General features: G+C 41.5%; 1 protein-coding gene across 1 annotated transcript in view; it reads right to left on the bottom strand.

The window, feature by feature from the left end:
• Nucleotides 1–24,141, bottom strand: part of FAP (fibroblast activation protein alpha) — a 662,945-nt gene that overhangs the window by 359,024 nt on the left and 279,780 nt on the right. Inside the window, exons 12-14 of the mRNA XM_078681652.1 lie at nucleotides 20,441–20,485; nucleotides 242–346; nucleotides 87–157 (exon numbers count right to left, since the gene is read on the bottom strand). Coding sequence (XP_078537778.1) covers nucleotides 87–157; nucleotides 242–346; nucleotides 20,441–20,485 — 221 coding nt within the window. The remainder of the gene's footprint in view (nucleotides 1–86; nucleotides 158–241; nucleotides 347–20,440; nucleotides 20,486–24,141) is intronic.

Genomic DNA, 24,141 nt, shown 5'->3' with positions numbered 1-24,141 from the left:
AATTCTGTAGTATATCTGAAAAAAGTATACATTTATTAAAAAAAAGAAATGTAGGTAAATGAAGTTATACAAATCAGAATACCTACATTGCATCATCTGTAACCATGAAAATGTATATTGCTTCCCATTTTCCACTGGTAAGTTGTACAGCATCCCCCTAAAACAAAAAATATTGGGCAATGTAAGACTGTTCATTTTGAAACTATAATCTGAATGTAAGAGTTTTATGATTGGAGCATACCACAGAATTGTTGATATAATGGATGTGTTTGTATCCCGTCTTGTCACTGAAAATTTTGTAGTATGATAAACCATCCGAAGTAAACACTGGAAGCGAAGGGAAGAACTGCAACAAAAGAATAAATCACGATGTTTAGCTAAAATAAACAAATGCTGCATTGCTTGGCATTTTAAGCGGACTAGCGTTCGAGACAGTTACATTTTCCTTTTTGGACTTAGCTACAGACAAGCAGACCTTTTGCTTCCGATACATAACATATACTTTTTTAGAGGCTGTTAATATATGAATGTATATGAAGGCAGCGGAGGGCTGTATATAATCAAAGGCAACTGAGAAAGCATTTTATGTGAATTAGAAATTAGATTTATTTAGCTGCATTTACGTTAGCTTAATTCAGCCTGCTTGTACTGACATCCATTTTAAAGCTGCTGAAGAAAAAGTGTTTTTTTTTATTTTTCATGAAGGATCTCTCACATTCACATTTCTAGCTAGTGAGTTTTCTTTTTTAGGAAGTAAAAGAAAAATATTTCATTTTCATGTTGCTGCAGAAGTTGCACGATAAAATGTATTGATCTGTGTTTCTGAAGAAGGAGGCTGTGTTCAGATGTATCACACAATTAACAATTTCAATGCTTATTCTCAGGCCACACTGTGCTTCATTGTTGCTTAAACAGCTTGTCATTTTGTTTCCTTCAAAAGTGCAATGTAATTGTTCTTGTTTATAGGCTTAATGGTGATCAATTATTATTACTGATGTCGGTGTTTCATAAATGTGGTTTATTTCGTATAATGCAAGTTACCCAATTGTGATTAGTTCAAGTAATGTATCTTTGTTAGTACAGCCCTATCATGCGGAATATTACCAAGTTCAGTGTGTGGTTTATCACTGTCTGAAACCAAAAAATGTGCCCTTTCTCGGATGTGTGCAAGAACTTCTCTGCCTATCCAGCCGAGTAGTCTCCACAGTGGACTGTCTGCTCACTTATACTTAGACCTTTTGGCTCTCTCCTCAGAGAAAGACTTCATGTTGGTCCTTTTGCTAATTTACCTTGACGTTTGAGTTGGGAAGATTTATGCTGGTTCTTTGCGGAACTATTTATTAGTTGCAGCTATTTACTTACTTTTGGAGACAACCTTATGTATTACCCCTTGCAAAATGTATGTTGGGATGCATTACTGATGATGATTTGAATATGACTGACTAACTATTTTTGACTTCTATAATGATCCTTAACTTTTGAATAAATCTTTATGGTTTTAACTTTGAAATGTGTGCCGAGCAGGATTTCTTTATTTGCACAAAGGCACACTTCCTTTGGGACTTGGCCCAGATTCTGTGCATAAACCCTTTTAATTTAAGATTTGAGACATTCTTAAAGTCATGAGATATAGGAAAGGAAGGTGAGTTGTGGTTGGTTAATTCATTGTGACATAGTATTCTTTAAAGAAGTGAGTCTTCAATTTTTTTCTAAATTTTAGCAGCATTTGGTGGTCCTATTGGACAAGGATATGCTATTTCAGATCATGGGTGTATAGATGGTAAAAGAATGTTGTCTTGTTTTCTTTTCTTTTCTTTTTTACTCTTCTTAGTCTACACTTGGTGTCCTTGCTGTGGTTGTGCTGGGACTACCAGAGATGGTGAGGTTGTCTGCAGGATAACCAGGGTTGCCATTTGTGATTGCTTTGTAAAGGATGCAACTGGTTTATGAGATGGTGTGGGATGAAAAGGGGAGCCAATTGAGTTTGATCAGGATGGAGGTGATATAACCATATTTCTTCAGGAGCTGGTTAAGATGTGCTGTGGTGTTTAGGATGTGTCTTAGGGGTGCTAGTGTGCAGTCTAGGAGGTCATGGACAAGAGCATTACCACCATCCAGATGACAAAGAACAAGTGCTTGAACAGCAGTTCTAAAGTCGCTTTGTGGAAGGAATGGTTTGGCTTTCTTTAGAAGAGATAGCTGGTACCTGGCCATCTGTGTGTTTTTTGACAATGTATTCTTTGATGGAGAGGTTGGTGTCCAGGGTGAGTCCAAGTAATTGGGCATTCAGTGAGAGTTGTGGTTCAAATCCATCAAGGTTCATGTCATTGAGCCAGGTTTCTACCCGTAGCTTGTTTGTTGTTCTTAGCAAATAATAGGAATTCTATCTTGGTTGGGTAAAGGTGTATAAATACACTCCTACTCCTAAGAAGGGGTTAGGCTACTTTACCCTAGATGTCTAGGCACTTAAATCACCATTAAAAATATACATGAAATCCATTCGATTAATTTGGTTTTTAAGCTTTGGGAGTCTCAACAAAAATATCCATAGATTACATTTTAATTCTTTATATCTTTATTATAAGTATATTAATTCATTCACGTACATATATAAAATCATTTATAAAACATATTTAAGGGAAGACAGTTGTCACAGTAAAAGATACATCAAACACATAAAAATACTGAAAAATTACCCGAGTAGACTCAACATACATCCTTAGACATTTAAAATTTTGTAAGAGTGAACCAATTGTAATGTGTGGGGTATCTAATTTGCACTGCTACTGACCACATAAAACATTATATATTTCAAACTCTTCTCTTATAGCTTTTTACTTTTAAATCATACATTGATTAGTAGTCCATACTTTCGGCCGCTTCACTTTAGTTCTTTATGAGGATGGAACACGCAATATGGCTATATACATCTCATAACATCCTGTTTTGATGTTTCTACAATACAAAAACATTTAATCATTTTATAAATGATGCATGTTGAAAAGAATAATGAATATCAAAAATTACCCACACGGAAAGTAAATAAACTTTACACAAATTCAGAAACCATTTATCAATGTAAACATTACCATAACAGGATGTTATGACATCTGTATATATTTATATAGAGAGAGTGAGCAGTGTTTTCTAAGCAGTAATTTTCACTCAACAAGATACTAGCAGACACAAGAGAGACACAAGAGTGGTAACTGGGCTATATTCCATACTAAAATGCTTATTAATAATGGCATCGGTCATGATCATTATTAAGGCAAGTGGGTTTAGATGCGTTACTTATTCAGATGTTGTGAGGTGTTCAACTCAGAGATCCTCAATTCATCTTACGCAAAGGTTTTTTCTTGTTCAAACACCTTGGAAGCTACCACACTACAGATAATGTGACAGGGGATTGCGGTCTAAATATGTCTAGGGGACAACTGTAGCTACTGCAGCCACTGACCAATGAGCCACCAAACATTATTCTTTCACAGCACATTAGCAAAGAAAGTGATGACTGAATTCCATCTGTGCACCTTAATAACATGTCTGAACTCCACCCTTTGCTTTTATAAACAAAGCAACCAGAGTGAAGCAGTGTTTCAGAGGGTAAAATTTCTTATGCAAATATTCTACTACAGGAGCTAGTAGCTTGGTGAGTGCCAGAAGAGAGAATGTTTGCTCAAATTGAAGGACATGCAGGAACATATAAATACTTACCTTTGGCCGTATGTATTCGTGTGATGCAATAATATTAATGAGATATGGTCCACTAAAGGTATCGAATGTGCATTGATTGTGTGTTTTGACATATGTGTGTGTGTATATAGTGATTGTAGACCTTAAGCTAACATTCGAAATATTTAATAGTAACGTGAAAGTTGTTTTTCTGCATGGTTTTCTCCTCTGAAGGTGCAGACTAAAGGCATTCATTAGTTAGTGAAAAGCACATTGTATTTCAGAGACAGGCGAGGAAGAACTGGCAAGGTTGAATTATTTTAATGAAGAACAAAGGGAGTGTTACCAGTTGGTGCTATCAGATGAAGGGAGGAATCCAAGGAAGCCTTGGAAGCCGAGACTGGAATATGGGAGTAGCGTTTGAGGTGCCAAGTTCTTTTTTGGGAACCTGAAAAGTACTATGATGTATGTAAGGTCATATTTATTGAATGTTCTTTGTGCATTTTAATCAGTGAACTTACTTTGGGTTTGGTCAGATTCCCCTTTAGACCAGGAGAGGTACAGTCCTCTCTTGTCATCTCTGATTGTGTGGCTTTACAGCTGCAACAGAGATCCTTATCTGCTCTTTGCTGTTGAGGACCAATATTGTACATCACTTTGGTCTTCTTTTGATAATTTTGTGCTTTTATAGTGTGCTTTTCAGATTTATTCATATTAGTCTGGCTTTGAGATTGTAATAAACCTTTTAACTTCATATTACTGGCTCAGAATGCTATTATGTGATCCTAATGGTCACACTGTACCTAAAAATACACATCTACTAACCCCTTTTCCTCTCAGGCTATCAATGTCTACTGACCAGCATTAAATAGGAGGAACCGGGCTACAGCATTCTCAACATTTGTGGAGAGAAAGTCCACTCTCCTCAACCCCCTGTAATTACATATACTGTCTGCATCCGTCATTTGGGGGTGGTCAGGGAGGATTACTGGATGATTTTCCAGTCCACTGCTAATGAGGACCTTGGTAACTTTGCAGATTTTCAAGGGGCACACCATTCTTCAAAAGCTGCCGATTGCAAAGCACTTTTTCTGCTGTTTATGGACACATGGAATTAGTAATTGAGGTTGTGTATAATCTTGGATTCGTTTTATTGTGCAGGACGAGTTGTATGTACAAATTTTAAATCTGATATAAGGGTTCAAAATGAAATGACGGAGTATCTTTGTATAATATTAAAAAAAAGTGCATGCATCTTCATAGCAGCGTTTCTCAAATATGTAAAGTGTTTATATGGTTTTATTAATCATCTATAAGCTAACTAAGCAAACACGATATTTTATGCACAACATCTGCAAGGCAGAAAATAGTTATGGCTATCATATTTCCTATTATTTAGAGTTAACTGCGCAGTAAAGTTTTTTTAACTGATATTAGTAGGGAATGTAAGGATTTACAGAGTTCGAAGGAAAAGGTTGATGTTAAAGAGGCACGTAATGAGCTATGCTTATCAAGTATGACTAGGGACCATGTACATGCTCCAATTAAAGACGAAAAGCAAAAACATACAGGGCTTTTAAAGGGTAAAATTAAATGTATTCAATCGTGCAAGGACATTTTTACTGCCTAAGGAACCACCTACCTAGTTTCGAAAGCTAACCATAGGTATATGTGTTTTCCTTCAAACAACATGGTTGCGAGATCAGGTGGTTGGTATTTTAATTAGAAGACCTTTCTAGACACAGTCAGATTATTAGCTTGCTACTCTCTTTGATAATTTTCTCTTTTATATCTATCTCAATATAGCAGTCATTTTTAAATTGCTTCATTGTAGTGTGTTCAGAAAAAGCATTTCTGCTCTCAAATTACAGCTATTGACTCATTTCATATAATGTAGGATCATGTAAAAAATTCAAAGCACCGGTTCCTTTAAGACTGTAAATGCGTTAGCATCAGAAATGCAATATCACAATGCAGTTTTAGTAACATTCCAAAAGAGCACAATCTGTTGCCTTCAATTAGTTCAGTTCCATAAATATTATCATTAAATGAAATTGATGTCAGCTGTAATGGTCAATTACCTCCAACAGTGTCAGTGTGTTCTGATTTGATATTTACACAAATTAAAAAAAGAAATAGATTTCTTCTATTAATATTGTTAAGAATAAAATAATGAAGGAATGACTTAGGAACAGAAGGACTGAAGATGGGAAGAAAGTAAGGTTTGAACGAACAATGGAGTGGAGAGAGTGTAATCTGGTAGAAGGGTGCAAGTAATGGAAATAGAAAGAAATGGGGAGGAAATGAAGAAAAAAAAGAATTAACCATGAAAGTAAAGAAGGAAGGATTATTTCTGCGCTGCTGCCCATTGTATTTCGGTTTGGATTCATGAGTTTATCAGTGGCGGATGGTGACATTTGAAAGTGGTGAGGTGTAAAAGTTGCTGATGACAACCTGGCCGTTATAAGGTTGGTTTGGAGCAGGGAAGAGGTGGGGCGGGTTCTCCCTTCGAGAAAATGTTGAAAAAAGAGTGGGCACTCATGTCGAAGAAGAACACATGTTCACAACTCTCTTTGGCAGTGGCATGCAGGTCAGCCCCTTGGCACAGCTTGTGCATTCGCATTCTGGGCACAGTGTGCAGGTTGAACTTCGGAGCTCAGGGAACGTGTTCTAAATGGATGGCACCTTCAAAGCAGGAAACATGACCTGCTACTGTGGAGTACTGGAATCAAAATGCAGCTTGCCAACCCATGCCATCCTATGCAAGATTACTAGGATAGGCACCCACCAAGCAGCTGTACCTGAAAGAAGTCACTTTAACATCTTATACCTGTCTATCTGTAAAATATATGAGCTATACAGACAGTGGTCGGTGTGTGCAGCAGTTCAAGCTGCAAAGCATAAGTGGCAAACACAGGGTCACAAGAGCAGAGTGTGCATCAAAGTCAGGACTGGGATTTGCTTTCCCAAAGTTTACAGACTACAACCCGAGCCCATATGTCATGATTGCCACCACTGCATACCCATTCCATCAAACCCCGCAATCTATCTGTTTTTAGGCCTCTTGTGTATATGGTTTCAAAGTGACAGAATTGTCAGTTGAGGATTTCGCAAACTACTGTTTTATTCAGGCTGCAAGCCTTTTATCAGAACATAAGCACGGGACAAACAGGCACATGCATCAAAGTATTTTGCGATCGCAAACGGTGCAAATCGCAAAAATCGTCCGTTTGCGATCACAAAATCTGCTTTTGGAATGCATGAAGGGTGAAGGCTCTCGCAATTTGAGAATTCGCAAATATTTGCGAATTCTCAAATTGCGATTGCATTTAAGGAATCGCATTTTGCGATTCCTTAAATGCAATGCATGAAACTTTAAAAAATTGCGATTTCGCAATTAGGGGGAGCAAATTACCATGAGGTTGAACCTCATGGTAATTTGCGAAAACTTTGAAAAATGCACTTTTGTGCATTTTTCAAAGTTTCATGTTGTGAACACACATGCCCTTAGGGCATGTGTGTGCACAACATATGTGCATAGATTAATTTCAGGGGTGCAACAGGGTGTCCTTTGGACACCCCTGCACCCTTGAAATCGCATTCTAAATTTGCGATTCGCTAATTGCGAATCGCAAATTGAGAATGTCTTCCCATTCATTCCTATGGGTATTCCTTAATTTCGACTCACAATTTGCGAGTCGCAATTATGGAATATTAAGAAATCACAATTTTTTTAGCGATTTCTTGATGCATTGCATTTTGCGATTCCTTATTTTTCGCAATTAAGGAATCGCAAAAAGCAATATTGATGCATGTGCCTGAAAATCCCAGCTTCGCCTTTGATGCACACGCTGCTCTTGTAATCAGCAAGGCTAGAGACTTCACAAAAAGGACTGTGGAAAGATACCTTAAGTTCATTTAACACTTTACATCTGTAATATAATCGGATCCCCCGAACAGCTTCATTAGTTCTAGTGGAAGAGGGAAGTGAGCAAGTGTTCTGCAAGAGGGAGCAGACAGTACGTTGTAGGCAATGTAAACATTCACGTCGGAAATGCGTCTGCACTGGGTGGGGTTTACATCCGTGCATCGAGCAGTGACATGGCAGCTGAAACTGAATGTGTCTCTTTAAAGGCACATGTTGATAGGTGGAAAAAATATAGTGAAGAGAATACTCTGTCAACTGTGGAGCTCGGACGCCGTAGGTGCAATGCTGATGTTTTTGCACGATTGTGGTTATGGTGAATTGATTCATCACTCCGAGTACACATCTCCTCACCCCTTAAGTACCAACATTTGATTTTTTTAGATATGGGAACATCTATTATGCAGTATAGGACCTGCTCAAAAATGTTCTGAGGGGGCTTTTAAATGTATTCTATGATGGTGAATAATCTGATGGGAGATGCTGTCGTTGGGTTATCAATAGCTTTGACCAAAGACATCCTGATCTCTTTAATAATTACATTAACCCCCAAGCTTTCTTATTGTGTATGCAACCAGCATTTTGATTTTCAGGTATCCATGTTTCTGATTCTGAAACTTCAGATTGTTGTAGAAAAATGCTTATGTGAAAGTTCAGGGAGAGTTTTGAAGCAAGTACCCCACAGCTAACCTTCAACCTCACCTTTCATTACCCTAAAGAAGAGACTGAAAACAAACTTATTGGCCCACCAGGAATCGTTAAAATGTGCCAGCATTCAGGGCTTTACACAAGAAACCTTTCTGTGCCTTTCAAGCATCTGGTGAGCTGTAAGAGATATCCCCGGTCTCTGATTGTAAGTTGAAAGTCACAGCAATTCCCAACAAAACCAACGCACACAATTCTTCGAATTCAGTTTTAGGACCAAAAGTACAATGAATTGTCGCAGAGAGGTATTAGCCTTCCTTGCTTAACGCCTCTCTCCGCCACTTATGAAACGCAAGGCTGCACCATATTTACAAGAATGTGGTGCAGTCTTGCATTTCCCCCTGCGATGGCACTAAGTTAAGCAAGTTAGCGCCAATGTAGGCACCCTTGCACCATAGAGCAAGGGTGTCTGCGTGCAGGGGAGGATTGTTTATGTATAGGAAGATGTCCCTTCCTGCACATAAACAATCCTACAATGCCATTCTGTGACTGTCATATGTGCTGCTTCATGCAGCACACATGAAAGTCAAAAAAGTGCATTTTTTGAAGGATTGTTTATCTACAGGAAGGGACACCTTCCTGTAAGTGAACAATCCATGGCATTTTGCCTTTTCCATGTGTGCTGTACAAGGCAGCACACATGGAAAAAGCAAACACTAATAGAAATAATGCATTTCTCCTGGTCTCGCCACCTTAAGACCAGGGTTTTCCTGGTCTTAAGTTTGGTGCTGCCTCCTATGTACACCATCCTTGAACATAGGGGGCAGCGTCAAATACAATAGGTGTTGCGGTAGAACGCCCACCACAACACCCACTACATGCTCCTTTTACACTAACCTTAGTGTGAAAGGGGGCCTTATGTACAAGGCAGCGTCAAGCCACGTTAAGCGTCGATAAAAGTGAAGTTGTGCTGGTGATAGGACTTGTACATATGCCCCCTTAGTTTCAGACTCTTGGCTCTCCAGTGAAGCAATCGTGTGAGACCAGAGTAGGGGACAATTGTGAACGCTAGTGAAACTCAGGAGGTATTGTGCAACATTAAGTGCTGAACATTCTCTCGCTAAATGAAACCTCTCATTCTATTGTTAATTCCGATTTTCAGCCATATCATAATGTTTTTGTCAGCCTTCACTGATTACAAAGATACTGGAGATATTTCCATTTAATAGGCACCGACTGTTCACAAACAGTTTGAATGCAACAGTGGCCCCTGAAGGTACCTACTAAAAATGCATGTAGAAGTATTCATGAGAAAGACTACGGGCATTCCTTTCTAGAATGGGAAATAGAAACAAGCCACCAACATGTGTAATGATCAAAAACAATGGCCTCTTCTTTATGTCGACTCCAGTCTGAGTGCTTGCCTCTCTTTCAGACATTTACTGAAAGGTCATCAATAACTGGTTTCTAAAAGTCCCCTTTTGTACGTAATGCTGTTACTGGTACTGTGCATACTAAGAGGGAAGAGAGCAACTTCCACACCAATCCAGATGCTGCTCTAATGCTGTTGATAATGTTGAGCAACATGAGAACAGCGCCAGGATTGGCTGGAGTGGGCTGCCTCAATACTCCTGCAGGTACTTAGGGCCTATGCCTGCTCCCCAACCAGATGTCTAAGGCAGTTCGGTGGAGTTGTTTATAGTGCGCATCTCAGGCTGGCCGTCGCAAGACAGCCAGCAAAAAAAACATGCACACTCTAAACTAGTGGAGTGAGTACCACTCCCTGCTGTCAGTCAGCAACAGTGGACCCGCCCCCAAACACGGCTCAGCTGGGGAACAGAAAAAATAAAATGGTAAAAACTTCATTTTATTACCATTTTATTTTTTGCCTTTGCGGTGATAGCAGCAGGGGGGAGTGGCTCCTCTGCCCTAATGGTGATGCTACCGCTGGAGTTTTTCATCTTTTTATATTCCTTCAGATATGGAGTGCCTCAAGTGCCTCGGTGTCCTGACAGTTCCCCAAGGGCTAACTGTATGTTCCAGAATTTGGATGCCTGGTTTCTTGCCAGTCCAACATTTGTGTGGGGTTTCCTTGTTATTCATACGAAAATGTGATCCTGAGCCAGCTAGTGATTTGATTCACTCACCACTGTTGCACTTGGATTGCAGAGTAATCCAGTACAATTCATCAGGATCACTGTTAAATTCTAGTATACATGAATCTATTTGGATGCTTAGAATTTGGCCTAAAATAACCCTATGCCCATGGCAGCTATCTGAAAAAGCAGAACTCTGCAATGCAGCATCTACTAATCCTTACATACCATGGCCCAGATTTACTAATAAGACATGCAACACATTGCAGAAAGGCAACATGCTGCACTTATCTGCATACAGAAAGAGAGCAGAAATGCACCATATTTACAAAGAAGCAAGGGAGACTAGATTAAAATTTTGTGAAGGAAGGAGTACCTTCCTGCATAAAAAACAATCTGTAAGGGCATATTCCTCTTTCTATGTGTGCTTCAGAAAGATGAAGTAACAAGGGGGAATAAAGATATTTATTCTTGTTATGCTTGAGTCTAGGAGGTGCACCATTATCTTGCAACACCAGGTTTACTGCCCTTAGTAAATCTGGGGTTGCGTCAAAATCCATGGGTGTGTGCATGGAAAGACCCACACATCACCCATGGAATACCTCCTCAATTCACCATAACACAAAGCAGCAATATGTGCTGCTGTGCTTTACTCTGGATTTACTAAACCATGGAGAGTTACATATGATGACTGTGTGCCTTAGTAAAATCCCAGTTGAAGACTTGCGTTGCCCTGCGTCACTTTGCGTGACGCAGGGAAAGTGAAAGCCCGTAATGAATCTGAGCCCGAATATACTCCAACAATCCTTAGATATCAAGATTACTTCTACAACTAATTCTGTTCTTCCAGACTTTATCTCTTCCCTATGTGTATTGTAGGAGAGGGTAACATTGTTCAATATGAATCACCAGGAAATACCAGGAGTGGCAAGTCCAAAATGATGTTAAGACTCCCTTCTGGTCAATTAATTAGTTCCATTTTTGGTAGCAATAAAAGTAAAACTACCATCATGCAGTGTACACTGACCTTTTATTTCAATGATTACTTATGCCAGGAAATGGACAGTTTCCTAAGCCCCAGCATTATACAAAAACCATGTAGGATGGGATGAGGACTCACCTCACCACAAGTTCCAGTTAAAAAATCAATCTACTGCACAAAGACAGTATCCAATTAAGCAGGAAGCTAAAAAACAGGTCAGGGAGATGTTAGATCAACTTGAATACCAAAGGGTGATTGGAACATGCACCTCCTCAATGAACAATCCTTTGTTTCCACGATTCTGAGACATGTTCCGATTCTAAAGGGAAACAAAGTTGTAATGTTTATGCAGTTGTTAGAAACAAATCCTTTCTTGTTAATTCGAGAAGTTTCTAGTGGCCTCTGAGTTAGCTGGCACACACAAGTAGTTACGTTTAATGTACTCGATAGGAGCATACTGACCTCTGTCCTATGCTAAAACTATAGTGTATATTATTCCAATGCGCAGAGCCTATAAGAGAAATAGGTACTACACTACATTACTAGGGACTTACATGTAAATTACATGTGTCACATGGGTGTAAGTCATATCTGCCATGTTTAAAGGAGAGAGCACCAACACTTTAGTATTGGTTATCAGATGTAAAGAGTAGCAAGTCCTAAAAGCCAACAAAAACAGGTTAAAAGGACAGGAGGATTAAGGCATGACCCTGAAAAAAGGTCCAAGTCAAACCGCTGTAAAATCTTTCTGCTGTTTTGAGTCTGTAAGTAGTAAATGCTACTGTTATTATGGTACTCGATATAACTGTCCTGGGAAGGATTGAAAACGAAACTGACATTGATGGATTCAACCTTGTGCCCAGCAGAGTTGAAATTGCAGAGCTATCTTTCTGGCTAAATGTGTCTTTCTGTGTCACAAATGCAAAAAGCAAGTATAATTGTGAATGAGATGTCTATCCATCTCAGTAAGTTCTCATCTAAAGGTTTCCTGGATTAATTGCAGGGATCCAGATACATATTAGAAGTGCATAAAGGTATGATTTGGCAGCCATTGATGAGGATCTAGTAGATGTATCAGACAGCATTTCTTCTTGATGAATGTGTTACTAAGATTGGTGCCTCCCCAATGTGAACAGTAATACTCGGACCCACCCATAAATTAGAGTGTTGATCAAATGTTATTAAGCAGTGTAAGGTATGAGGGCATTAGGCCTCATGGTTTTTGCATGGAAGGAATGGATAGATAGGCAGGGATTATAGTTGACCCGAAGAAGAACATGGACCCACCCAGGATTTTTTAGTTGGCCGAAACATGTTTGTTTAGGAACAGGGCTAGATAAGTCTTTATTTCTCATCACAGGCCAACATATCTTTTTCCAACCACAACAAAGAAAATGGAAATTCTTGGGTTTACCTTTAAGTATTTTAAGTATTTTTAATATTGACTTGGATCCCTGCAATTAATCCAGCAAACATTTGTATAAGATCTCCCAGAAATGTTTGAGCCTGGCAAGGTGGTATTTACCTATCGGGGTGTGAGGAACCGCCAATGATGAAGCATTCCACAATACATTGTGCGTTAGGCGTCTACCTCAAAATCTTTTGGATTCCTGTAGATTTAGTGGGTCACCCTCGCACAGAACCTAAGCATCTTTGGTATTTTCCTCTGTTCATAAGGAGGTTTGTTCTCTGTCGCTCATTTATGTAAGTTCATGGGTATCCATCTTACTGCTCTTTGGGCAGATGGACTTAACTCTTCAGTGTCTTGAACTCTCAACATAAAGTTCTTGAGCTCCCTGTAATTTGATGTTTAGAAGTTTGCTCTTTGTCTCCTTTTAGAAAAACTGGATTTAGAGACGTGATTTTTTGACATTCATAAACAACTTAAGAAGTAACAAATTGAACATTTATGGGATCACAAATGAGATACAAATGGAATCATTGTACTTATATTAGGCATGGCCTATCTTCCAGTGAGTTCCTAGTAGCTCTCAAAATCGTAGCATTAAGTGGCATATTTACGAGTCTCTTGCGCCGCTGTTGCATCACTTTTTGGGATGCAACGACAACGCAAACCTCCAAATAATATTTATGAGGTGACGTAAAACCATTTTGAATGGCTCATCGTCATGAGTTAAGGCAAGGTAGAACCAATTGCTACATTGCCTTACTCTGCACAAGGAAGGCATTCCATGAGCAGTGCAGTGGGTGTTCCCATGCAACACCCATGGTTTTTGATGCATCCCCAGATTTACAAGCACATGTAAACCGGGGGATGCAGCCAAACCTTACACCTCCCAGGGGAGGCGGAACAGGGAAAAATATGATTATTTCTCCTCGTTTTTAGGTCTCGCCTCTTCGAGACATTTATTAAGTGGCTTTTAAAAGTGCCACCAGAAACTTTTGCTGGCCTACAGCTTGTTTTCACAAGCTTGTGCACGTGCACAGCTGCCATCTGTGTTTTTATTGCTTTAATCAGGCTCCTCTGCTTGCACTACCCCCTCCCTTCCCCCTCCCTCCTGGTCAGCTTCATTTGTGTCTTCTAGCTGTGAATCATGATCTTCTGCTCGCACTCCCCCCTCCCTTCTCCCCCTCCCTCTTTGTCAGTTTCATTTGTGTCTTTTATCACTGTGAATGCTCCTGCTTCCACCAGGCACACACAGCATCAGTTGCCAGTGCATGCTTTCACCAGGCACACACACCACCAGCTGTCAGTGGACGCTTCCACCAGGCACACACACCACCAGCCATCAGTGCACGCTTCCACCAGGCATACACACCATCAGCCATCACACACTACCAGCCGTCGGTGCACGCTTCCACCAGGCGCACACCACCAGCCGTCAGTGCACGCTTTCACAAGGCCCACACACCACCAGCCGTCAGTGCACGCTTCCACCAGGCACACACACCACCAGCCATCAGTGCATGCTTCCACCAGGCACACACACCACCAGCCGTCAGTGCACGCTTCCACCAGGCATACACACCACCAGCCATCAGTGCACGCTTTCAACGGGCACACACGCCACCAGCCGTCAGTGCACGCTTCCACCAGGCCACACACCACCAGCCATCAGTGCACGCTTCCACTAGGCACACACACCACTAGCAGTCAGTGCACGCTTTCACCAGGCACACACACCACCAGCCATCAGTGCACGCTTCCACCAGGCACACACACCACCAGCCGTCAGTGCACACTTCCACCAGGCATACACACCACTAGCCGTTAGTGCACGTTTCCACCAGGCACACACACCACCAGCCGTCAGTGCACGCTTCCACCAGGCACACCCACCACCAGCCATCAGTGCACACTTCCACCAGGCATACACACCACCAGCCATCACACACTACCAGCCGTTGGTGCACACGTCCACCAGGCACACACACCACCAGCCGTCAGTGCAGCAGGCAGGCTCTTCTCAGAGTTTCTTGGTAAATATGTGTTCGATGCCTGGGAGGGAGTGGGTTGAGTTTCCTTAAACCATGTTGAGTATGCAGGTGCAGTGCATGAACTCCTGTGTGAGTGAGTCATGCTGCTTGGGGCTCACTCACTCCACACTTGTAAATTGTGCTTGCACCAGGCTTTTTCTCATTTGCAAAGTTTGGCGCATGCGCACAGCTATGCAGCCCCCACACCCCCGGGAATGACTGCTTCCTACAACCGGAATGGAAACAACATTCAGAGCAATGAAAACAAGTTCATTTGATGCAAGGAACTGTTAACAAAAACTATGTCCAGATATTGTAGATTTGGCAACTTAAACAAAACAGCAACAAACAAAAAAAACAAGCATTGGCATAGACAAAAGGTCTCACTTTTTGGACCCTATAAGTATTTAGTTATGCAGCAGAAGATCCTTGGTGCAACAACACCAACTGTTGCATAGCTAAACATTTATAAGGTCCCAAATGCGAGACCTATTGGCCATGCCAATGCTTGTTTATTTTTTATATGTGTGTTGCACTCTGCAGCACACACTGAAAGAGAGAAAAGCATCCCAGGATTGTTTTTGTGCAGGAAGGAGCCCCTTCCTGCACAAAACAATCCTTTATGCATGACAGGCACCCTTGTAGCCTGCATTGGCGCTAGGCTGCTGAAATTACTCCAGTGCAGGGGGAAAGGACAGAAATGTGCCGTACACCATAGATATGTTCTGTGGCAACAAATAATGGACGGAATGCTGAATAAATCAAACATTCACCCCCACTCAATAGGTCTGGGTTAAATTCATTGTTCTTTTGCTCACTATGCCACCCCAGTTCGGACCCAGCCATATGCAAATCAGTCTTGATCCTGCTTCTCATGGGACCAGTCTAGGGCGAACTGCCATGGTGGGTCCTCCCTATACCGCAAATAAGCAGCCAGGCTAGTGTGAATCCAGTGGCAATGCGAGGAAGTGACCCACACCTGGGCACACGTATCCCACTCAGGGCGAACTGTGATGCGGCAACAAATGATGGATGGGATGCTGAATAAATCAAATATAAACCCCAGTCAAGAGATCTGGGTTAAATACATTGTTCTTTTGCTCACTACTCCACCCCAGTTTGGACCCAGCCATATGCAAATCAGTCTTGACCCTGCTCCTCATGGTAACAGTCCAGCCCGCTCTGTCAAGCCAGGTCCTCCTAGGACTGGAAACAAGCATACTGGGACCAGTTTTGGGGTATCACCCCTCATCAGCCAGGCTAGCTTGAATCTAGTGGCATAGAGAGCAAAGGACCTATGCCTTGGCAGACCAATTCCCACTTAGGGAAAAAAGTGCTACACCAATAAATGATGGACAGAATGCTGAATAAATCAAACATTAATACCCAGTCAAGAGATCTGGGTTAAATCCATTGCTCCTTTGCTACCTACGCCACCATAGTTTGGCCTCCTGTTCTGAAGTCTCAGGGATATCAAAGACTTTTTTGCCTTCTAAGTGGTACCAATCCAGGCCTGGCCCCCTGGAAGTGGGTTTTCTTTCTGTTTCTACAAAAATCCACAAAGTGTTGACTTTGTGCCATCAGAACTGATGCATTCTTTTCCCCAACACATCGCCACCTGGAGGACACCACAGCGCCGACAGTGCAGCTCAAGTTCAACAAGGACGCATCTCCCCACTGCGTGGCTTGGAACCAACCCATTGTCTAAAATCCTATGGCTCGCCGCCGACGCATCATCTTCGACCACTTCTCACAGCTTGATCCTTGACGTTGTTGCTTCCTCTGTGAAGTAAATTTTTGCAGTGGGCCCCGCGTGGCTCCTGTATCCGACCCACCCTCATCATGGTCGGCCTGACTTTTCAGATTTGACCAGGTCCAGCACCACCAGCTAGCTATTTTTCTGAGCACAACATTTCGAGACATTTTAAAAAAAATTCAAAACCCTGGTTCTACTTAGTGGATTTTTGTTATTTGTGTCTTGTTTTGTTCATTAAATTAAGTTTTGTTTCTATAACCTGGTGTGGATTCGTTTTCTGTGGAGTTATCACTGTTTTACTGTATTAAGTGTTACACAAATACTTTACATGCTGCCTCTTAAGTTAACCAGGAGTGTTCTGTGCTAAGCTACCATAGGGTGAGCACAGGTTAATTTAGGGTGTGTATCTGACTTACCCTGACTAGTATGATGGCTCCTGCTTGGACAGGGTGCATACCTCTGCCAAACAGAAACCCAATTTCTAACAGGGTCCTTGCACATATTCAACAACATCCATATTCTTAGAATAACCAGGCTACCCTGTAAATAATTATAATACAGCCTGGTAGTCTGTTGTAATGGACTATACTGGTCATTTAAGGCCTGCTCCACCGTTATAGGCCCAGGACAAAGGCCCCAAAGCTATTAGAACATTCCATCCCCTGATGTCCCAATTAAAACATAGGCCGTCTGGGAAACAGAGGGGAATTTAAAACCACATGCAGCTCTAAAAACCTTTGTTTCACTGCTCTTGCTGTGAATGCTCAACATTTGCAGCTGAGGGCTGGGCGATGGCTGTTAACTGTCGAACATGTACAGCAACAGCTGTGAAAGGAGGCTGAGGTCACCCCTTGGGTAGACCAACCAACCTCTAGAGCCCGGAGACCTGCTAGTAAAACAGAATTCCAGCCCCTCCTTCTAAGGCTCCAGGAACACTCTGAGTTATGGGGCTTATGATGGGAGGCTCCTGTGTGCCCTGGTCCACAGCTCTCATCCTCTCTCTTTCCCCTGAGCAATCCACATTTCCTGGAGGGGCAGAGGCAAGAGAGAGTCGGAGGCTCTGGACTAGGACTTGTAACGTTGAAAGGAGCGGGCCTATACAGGTATTATATATATAACCTGTTGCTGCTCCATTGTTTTAAGACATAAAACAAACACTGATGACTGCGTGATGCAGGTTTTACACATGTGTTGCTTAGAAGGCGTCTGCGAAAACGTTCACAAATGCCATGGCCAATGTGCATTAATTACAATGTTGTCGTTCCTGCTTATATCCAAGATGTAATTTGGATGGACCAAGTCAAAAAGAAACCTGACAGACTGTTTTCGTAGAAATGTTAGCAGCTTATTTTCAAGCAAGCAGAGCTGTTGTGCTAAGGCAGCGTTTTTAAATTAATCATTTGAATCAATTTGGCTAATTTAGTTTTAGACAATTGGATTTCTTCTACGTGTCGGCATACAAATTGCAGTAACCTAAAGTGGCAGATAAAGCGTATGCTAAATAGATTCGCATTTAGATCGCAGTGACCATTTTAGCAAATCATAATGTTATTTGCATACTATGAAGAAAAAAATCTAGGCTTTATAATGCTTATACAATCATACATATGTAAGCTTTGTAAAACACTATTTCATTGTGGTTTGAGAAGGCATGTATGCCTGCCTGTGCCTTTGTTATAAGCTTATTAGAAACATTCTCCCAGATTCATCAAGAACACATTTTGCTATTCCTTAATAGCGAAAAATACCGATTCGCTATTAAGGAATAGCAAAATGCTATGCATCAAGAAATCACTTAAAAAATAGCGATTTCTAATAATTCCTTAATTGCGACTCGCAAATTACGACTCGCAATTAAGGAATATCTCCCCATTCATTCCTATGGGCCTACAGGCCCATAGGAATGAATGGGAAGACAATCTCAATTTGCTAATCGCAATTAGCGATGCGCAAATTGAGATTGCGATTTCAAGGGTGCAGGGGTGTCCAAAGGACACCCTGTTGCACCCCTGAAATTGATGTGTGCACATATGTTGCGCACATACATGCCCTTAGGGTATGTGTGTGCGCAACATGAAACTTTGAAAAATGCACTTTAGTGCATTTTTCAAAGTTTTTGCAAATTACTATGAAGTTGTACTTCATGGTAATTTGCGTGCCCTAATAGCGAATTTGCTATTTTTTTCACTTTCATGCATTGCATTTAAGGAATCTCAATTTGAGATTCCTTAAATGCAAAGAATCGCAATTTAGCGAATTCTTAATTAGCGATTTTTGCATTTGGGATGATGCATCCCAAACGCAAAAATACCGGTCGCAAAGGGGCAGATTCTGAGAATCTGCCCCTTTGCGACCGGATTTAAGCTTGCTGAATCTAGCTGATAGTTCTATCAGATGAATGATGGCCTGTGCATCATCTACCAATACAACTGCGGAAAAGTGAAAGCCTGGTACCCTGCCCTGCTGACATCTGAAGGGCATCGACTTAACATGTAATGAACTCTGACCCTTTCCTAGAAGCCCCTCGGAGATACTAACTAGAAATAAAGGGGCAGATTTACAATAACTGGCGCATCCCCAGGGATGCGCTAGTTATTGTGCGCCGCAGCTCCGCCACCCATGGTGCGCCGCATTTACAATGCGGCGCACCATGGGGTAAAAACGGCACAGATGCGTGCCGCATCTGTGCCGTAAAGGCGGCGCATTGCTGGAGTTGCGTCTCAAGCACGACGCAGCTCTAGCAATGCTCTGGGGGGCCCTATCTGTCCAATACTGCGTCAAGCCTTACGCCTGCTTCAAGCAGGCGCAGGGTTTTGACGCAGCATTGGCCTAAAAGTGCCTGCGTGACATCTTGTAGATTTCACGCAGGCACTTTTGCGAGGTGCACCTGCCCTGGAACACCCACCCTGCGCCGGAACGCCCACCCTGCGCCGGAACACCCACATGTGGCGCAGGGCTTTACAACGTGACGCATCTGCCTAGATGCGTCACATTGTAAATCGGTCGCAGGGATGCGCCACGTTTACGCCGCTGTTGCGTGACGCAACGGCAGCGTAAACGTGGCGCAAGTCCGACATAAATCAGCCCCATAGTTTACTCTGCCCGAATTCAAGCTAATCTTTCACTGGTGGGAATGGCAAATGACTGAATTTCCTAGGGCTTGTATATAAGGGAGTACACACAGTGCTTAATTTGTAAAATAACTGCCGGGCACCAAAGGGTAGCTCAGAAGTCCTCGTGTGGCCCTATCAAAGATCGGGGTGCCGAATACCAAGGCTGTGTAGTCTTGATTCCACCACATGCCTCTAACCCACCACCAGACACACTCGCTGCCTATTTATTTACCTCTCTGTGTGACTGTTATTCCATTTGCCCCCATTTTGTGCTTTCCTCGCTTGATGTGGACAAAGTCTATTGAAGAAAAATAAATGATGTCCCACAAAAATGAGTGCCCCCATCTAGGAGGTAACTGACTGTTCCAGACCTAGAGGATTTTCCGTGCCACGGGCCCGACAAAATGACCCTAATAAGTGCCTTGTGTTCATTAATATTGTAAACTTGAGCTGAACAGTTGTGCATGGATTTCAGGCTGCTTTTGAGCTGGGTTTTGGCATCCAACCAAAATGGCATGGGGCCATGGGATATGCATGCAAAAAGGACTAAACACTGGATCTGGAATGTTACCATAAATTAACCTACACTGGTACGAATGTTCACTTACAAATCACCAGGCAGCTGTAGATCAAAAATGTGAAAATTAATCGTATGTTTTCCAATATTTCCGTTTAATCCTGGAAAAGTGGTCTGTTGGTTGAGGGGACCTGGGCAAATAAATTACTTTTGGTGCCTAGCTAATCTCGCAGTTTTTCGTTTCTTCACATAAATTAATTTGTATTACAGAAAGACAAAAAAAGCATACTAACCACACCAATCCATCCAGTTTTACTTTCTTCAATGTGCTGCCGGTTCTGAAAAGTAAAAAACAGGTATTATGTATTTATTTTGTGCTGCAATAGATTAGACACTGAAGGCCACATTCACAAATTCACAATGGTACATGCATCATTGTTGCCGTTTGCGATTCCTTAATTGCGAAAATTAAGAAATCGCAATTAAGGAATCGCAAACGTCAATGCATCAAAAAATAGCAATTTTTTTAGCGATTCCTTATTATTCCTTAATTGAGATTCACAATTTGCGAATCGCAATTAAGGAATCCCTTTCCATAGATTCCTATGGGCCAAAAGGCCCATAGGAATGAATAGGAAGACAATCTCAATTTGCGATTCGCAATTAGCTAATCGCAAATTGAGATTGCGATTTTAAGGGTGCAAGGGTGTCCAAAGGACACTCTGTTGCACCCCTGAAATCAATCTATGCACATATGTTGTGCACACGCATGCCCTGAGGGCATGTGTGTGCACAACATGACAGTGTGAAAAAAGCAAAAAAATGCATTTTTTAGAATTTTCGCAAATTACCATGAGGTCCTACCTCATGGTAATTTTTTCCCTCCTAATTGCGAATTCGCAATTGTTAAGGATGTCATGCATTGCATTTAAGGAATCGCAAATTGCGATTCCTTAAATGCAATCGCATTTTTAGAAATCGCAAAAAATAGCGATTTCTTGTATTTATTTTGATGCATCCCTAATAGTGATTTAGGAATCGCAAACGGCCGATTTTTGCGATTCGCACCGTTTGCGATTCCTAAATCGCTTGATGCATGTGGCTGAATGTCTTTTCTACATTTTAAGTTCACATAAGGTGTTCATATGGCTTTATTTATGAGACGAAATACGGGTTTGTGATTCAAAAAATGTGACTTCGGAGTCCTAAAACGATATACTCATTCCTTACATGACACTAATTTGGTGAAAAATCTTAAAGCAAGTACAAAATGCAGGCTAGGAATGTATAAAATGTTGATACATGCTTGTTAAATGTTTCTAGCCCGGCATCATATTAACGTACTATTTCTACTTGCGATTAATCTACATAAAAATACACAAATACACTAGATATGAGACTGTAGAAAACGAACACAAACAATCATACCTACACGCATAAAAAAACAACAATGATAAGTGGTAGGTTAATAATCACATTACTGAATCCCAAATCATATATTTTGTATTAGACATATTTGATTCCTAGGTATTGCTGTTCATATGGGCAGCTAATCTAAAGATGTGCTATTTGTGAGTAATACAGTAGCCACTAAAAGATGTCACACACAACAGCCTGCTTCAAAACATGCAAACACAATAAGATGATGGATGGCATGCTTAAACTTTTTAGACACTCACTCTCAGTCACTATTAGATCTGGGTTGAATCCATTATCGGTCGTTTTTTCACTTCGCCACCCCAGTTCAGACCCAGCCATATGCAAATCAGTCTTGACCCTGTTTCTCATGGGAACAGTTGAGCCAGAACTGCCAAGCCAGGTCTTACCTGGACTGGAAACAAGCATCCTGGGACCGGTTTTGGGGTAACACCCCTCATCAGCCCTGCTAGCTTGAATCCAGCAGCTTCCAGTAAGCAGAGTATTTTTTCTGCTCTTGCTCACTACAAGTGGAGCAGTGTTTGTTATGGCTTGGCAGGAGCTTCACCACTTCTGCCAAGCGATAGCAAACACTGCTTCACTTGTAAACAGCACCATATAGGCCTCGAAGAAAAAGGATTGAAAGCAGCCGGGTCATAGAGGACTGCACCACTAGGGCTAGTCACAAGTAGTATGCGATATTGCCCACCTCAAATGATCTGCTGCTTGTAGATCACAAATATAACTTTGTAGACTGGTTTGGATGAGAGTAACTATATAGACACATGTAATTAGATATGCAAAAATACATATAATAAATAGCATTAGCAAGTGATTATTTTCTGGTCTTTTTATACTCTGTTGCTCTTCGTATGATAAAACCAGCTAACGCGTTTTACCCAAACATGGGCTTCTTCAGGGCAAGATACTGTAGCAGTTAACCGTATCCTCTGGCGCGTGTGTCAAAGGACGATTAAAGCGAATCCTAAGTTGCATAGATGAAGCTCATGTTGGAGCGTAGATCATAGGTATGTTTAGTAACGGTGTATTTGTAAGACGTTATTAGCCGCATTGAAAGCTAGAAGCTGTGTCCATAAGCAACGTCCTAAGGTGAGCACGAAAGACACTGTCACTAAACATACCTGCTGATCTACTCTCTACCATCATACGAAGCGCAACAAAGAATAATAAGACCAGAAAATATTCACTTGCTAATGCTTTTTATTGATGTATTGTTGTATATCTAAATACATGTGTCTATATATTGCCTCTCATCCAAACCAGTCTACACCATATAGGCCTCACCCATCTTTTTTTACAGGGCATTCCTGGGGAAGTGGTGGTCCCCGGGGTATATTAAGCCTTAGTAAGAGGGCCTTCTTTATCAGCATAATGCCCTTGGGCCTTCCCCACCCAAGGGTCGATAATAAATTAAGTGCAGGAGCTCACTTTTCATTTAAAAAATAACTTTTGACCAGCTCGAGCATCCTGACAAATTCTTTTTTAAACAATGCTATATTTGGCCCCGAGGGCTCCCAGTGGGACCCCTCCCCCCCGACCAAGTGGCCTAGAGGTTCAGGTTGTTTCTACCCTGCCATCTTTTTTCTTTTTACATTTTTTTGTCTGACTCATGTCATCCAAGCCCCAAAATGGCCACCGACACTTCCTGGTTGAAGTGTTGGCAGCTAATCAAATTTCAGTAGGGTGTCAGTGGGACTTTGGGTTCCCAAATATCGATATTTTCTAAACCTAAATATCTCTGAAACTGTGGAACAGATTTCCACCAAATCACAAAAAGCACGCTTTCTCGACCAACATCTAGCTTTCTGCTAAATTTGGTGTCATTCCGTTCAGCAGGTTGGGCTGTAGTCATGTTTCAAAATGAAAAATCCCCATTGCTTTAACATAAGGAAAATGTGTTTTGGGATGCCCCTTTATTCTCAGCCTCCGCTTGACTGATCACTCCAAAACATGCAACACAGCAGCTGAACCAAAAAGGGGATGTTTGTGGACATTTCATGGAGATTCATCAAATGGTGCCAAAGTTATTGGCAAAACAAAAAACGCCTTTCCGATGGAAACTTTGGTCCTAAGTATAACTACCTACAGGCCAGTAGGATACATATATGTATATATATATATATTCACTGAAAAAAGCGGATGTATGATGGTACAACGCGGTATAAAACACCGCAGACCATCACAACGCTGGTTTTACAACGCAAGTCGTTACAACGACTTGCGTTGGAGGGCGCTGGACTTAGGAGTAGTGTAATTTACTATTCCAACTCCAGTCTACATACAGTAGGGAATGTGTTGGATAGTACATTACACTATTCCTTGTCCTAGAGCACCCTCCAGCACAAGTCGTGGTAACGACTTGCGTTGTGAAACCCGCGTTGTAATGGCACTGCAGTGTCATTACTGCGTCGTAAAGGATGTGTCCCGAAAAAAACATAGGTTTCAGGGACGTTATAGTTAGTTGGACATTTCTCTCGTACAAAACAATAGAAATTCCCCCCTTATAGTTAGTTCAGCTAACTATACCTTGCGCCCCCGCAATGCACTGCTGATGACG

This window comes from Lissotriton helveticus, chromosome 3_1 (assembly GCF_964261635.1).
Source record: "Lissotriton helveticus chromosome 3_1, aLisHel1.1, whole genome shotgun sequence".
NCBI lineage: Eukaryota > Metazoa > Chordata > Amphibia > Caudata > Salamandridae > Lissotriton > Lissotriton helveticus.
This window is presented reverse-complemented; position numbering and strand designations above follow the sequence as displayed.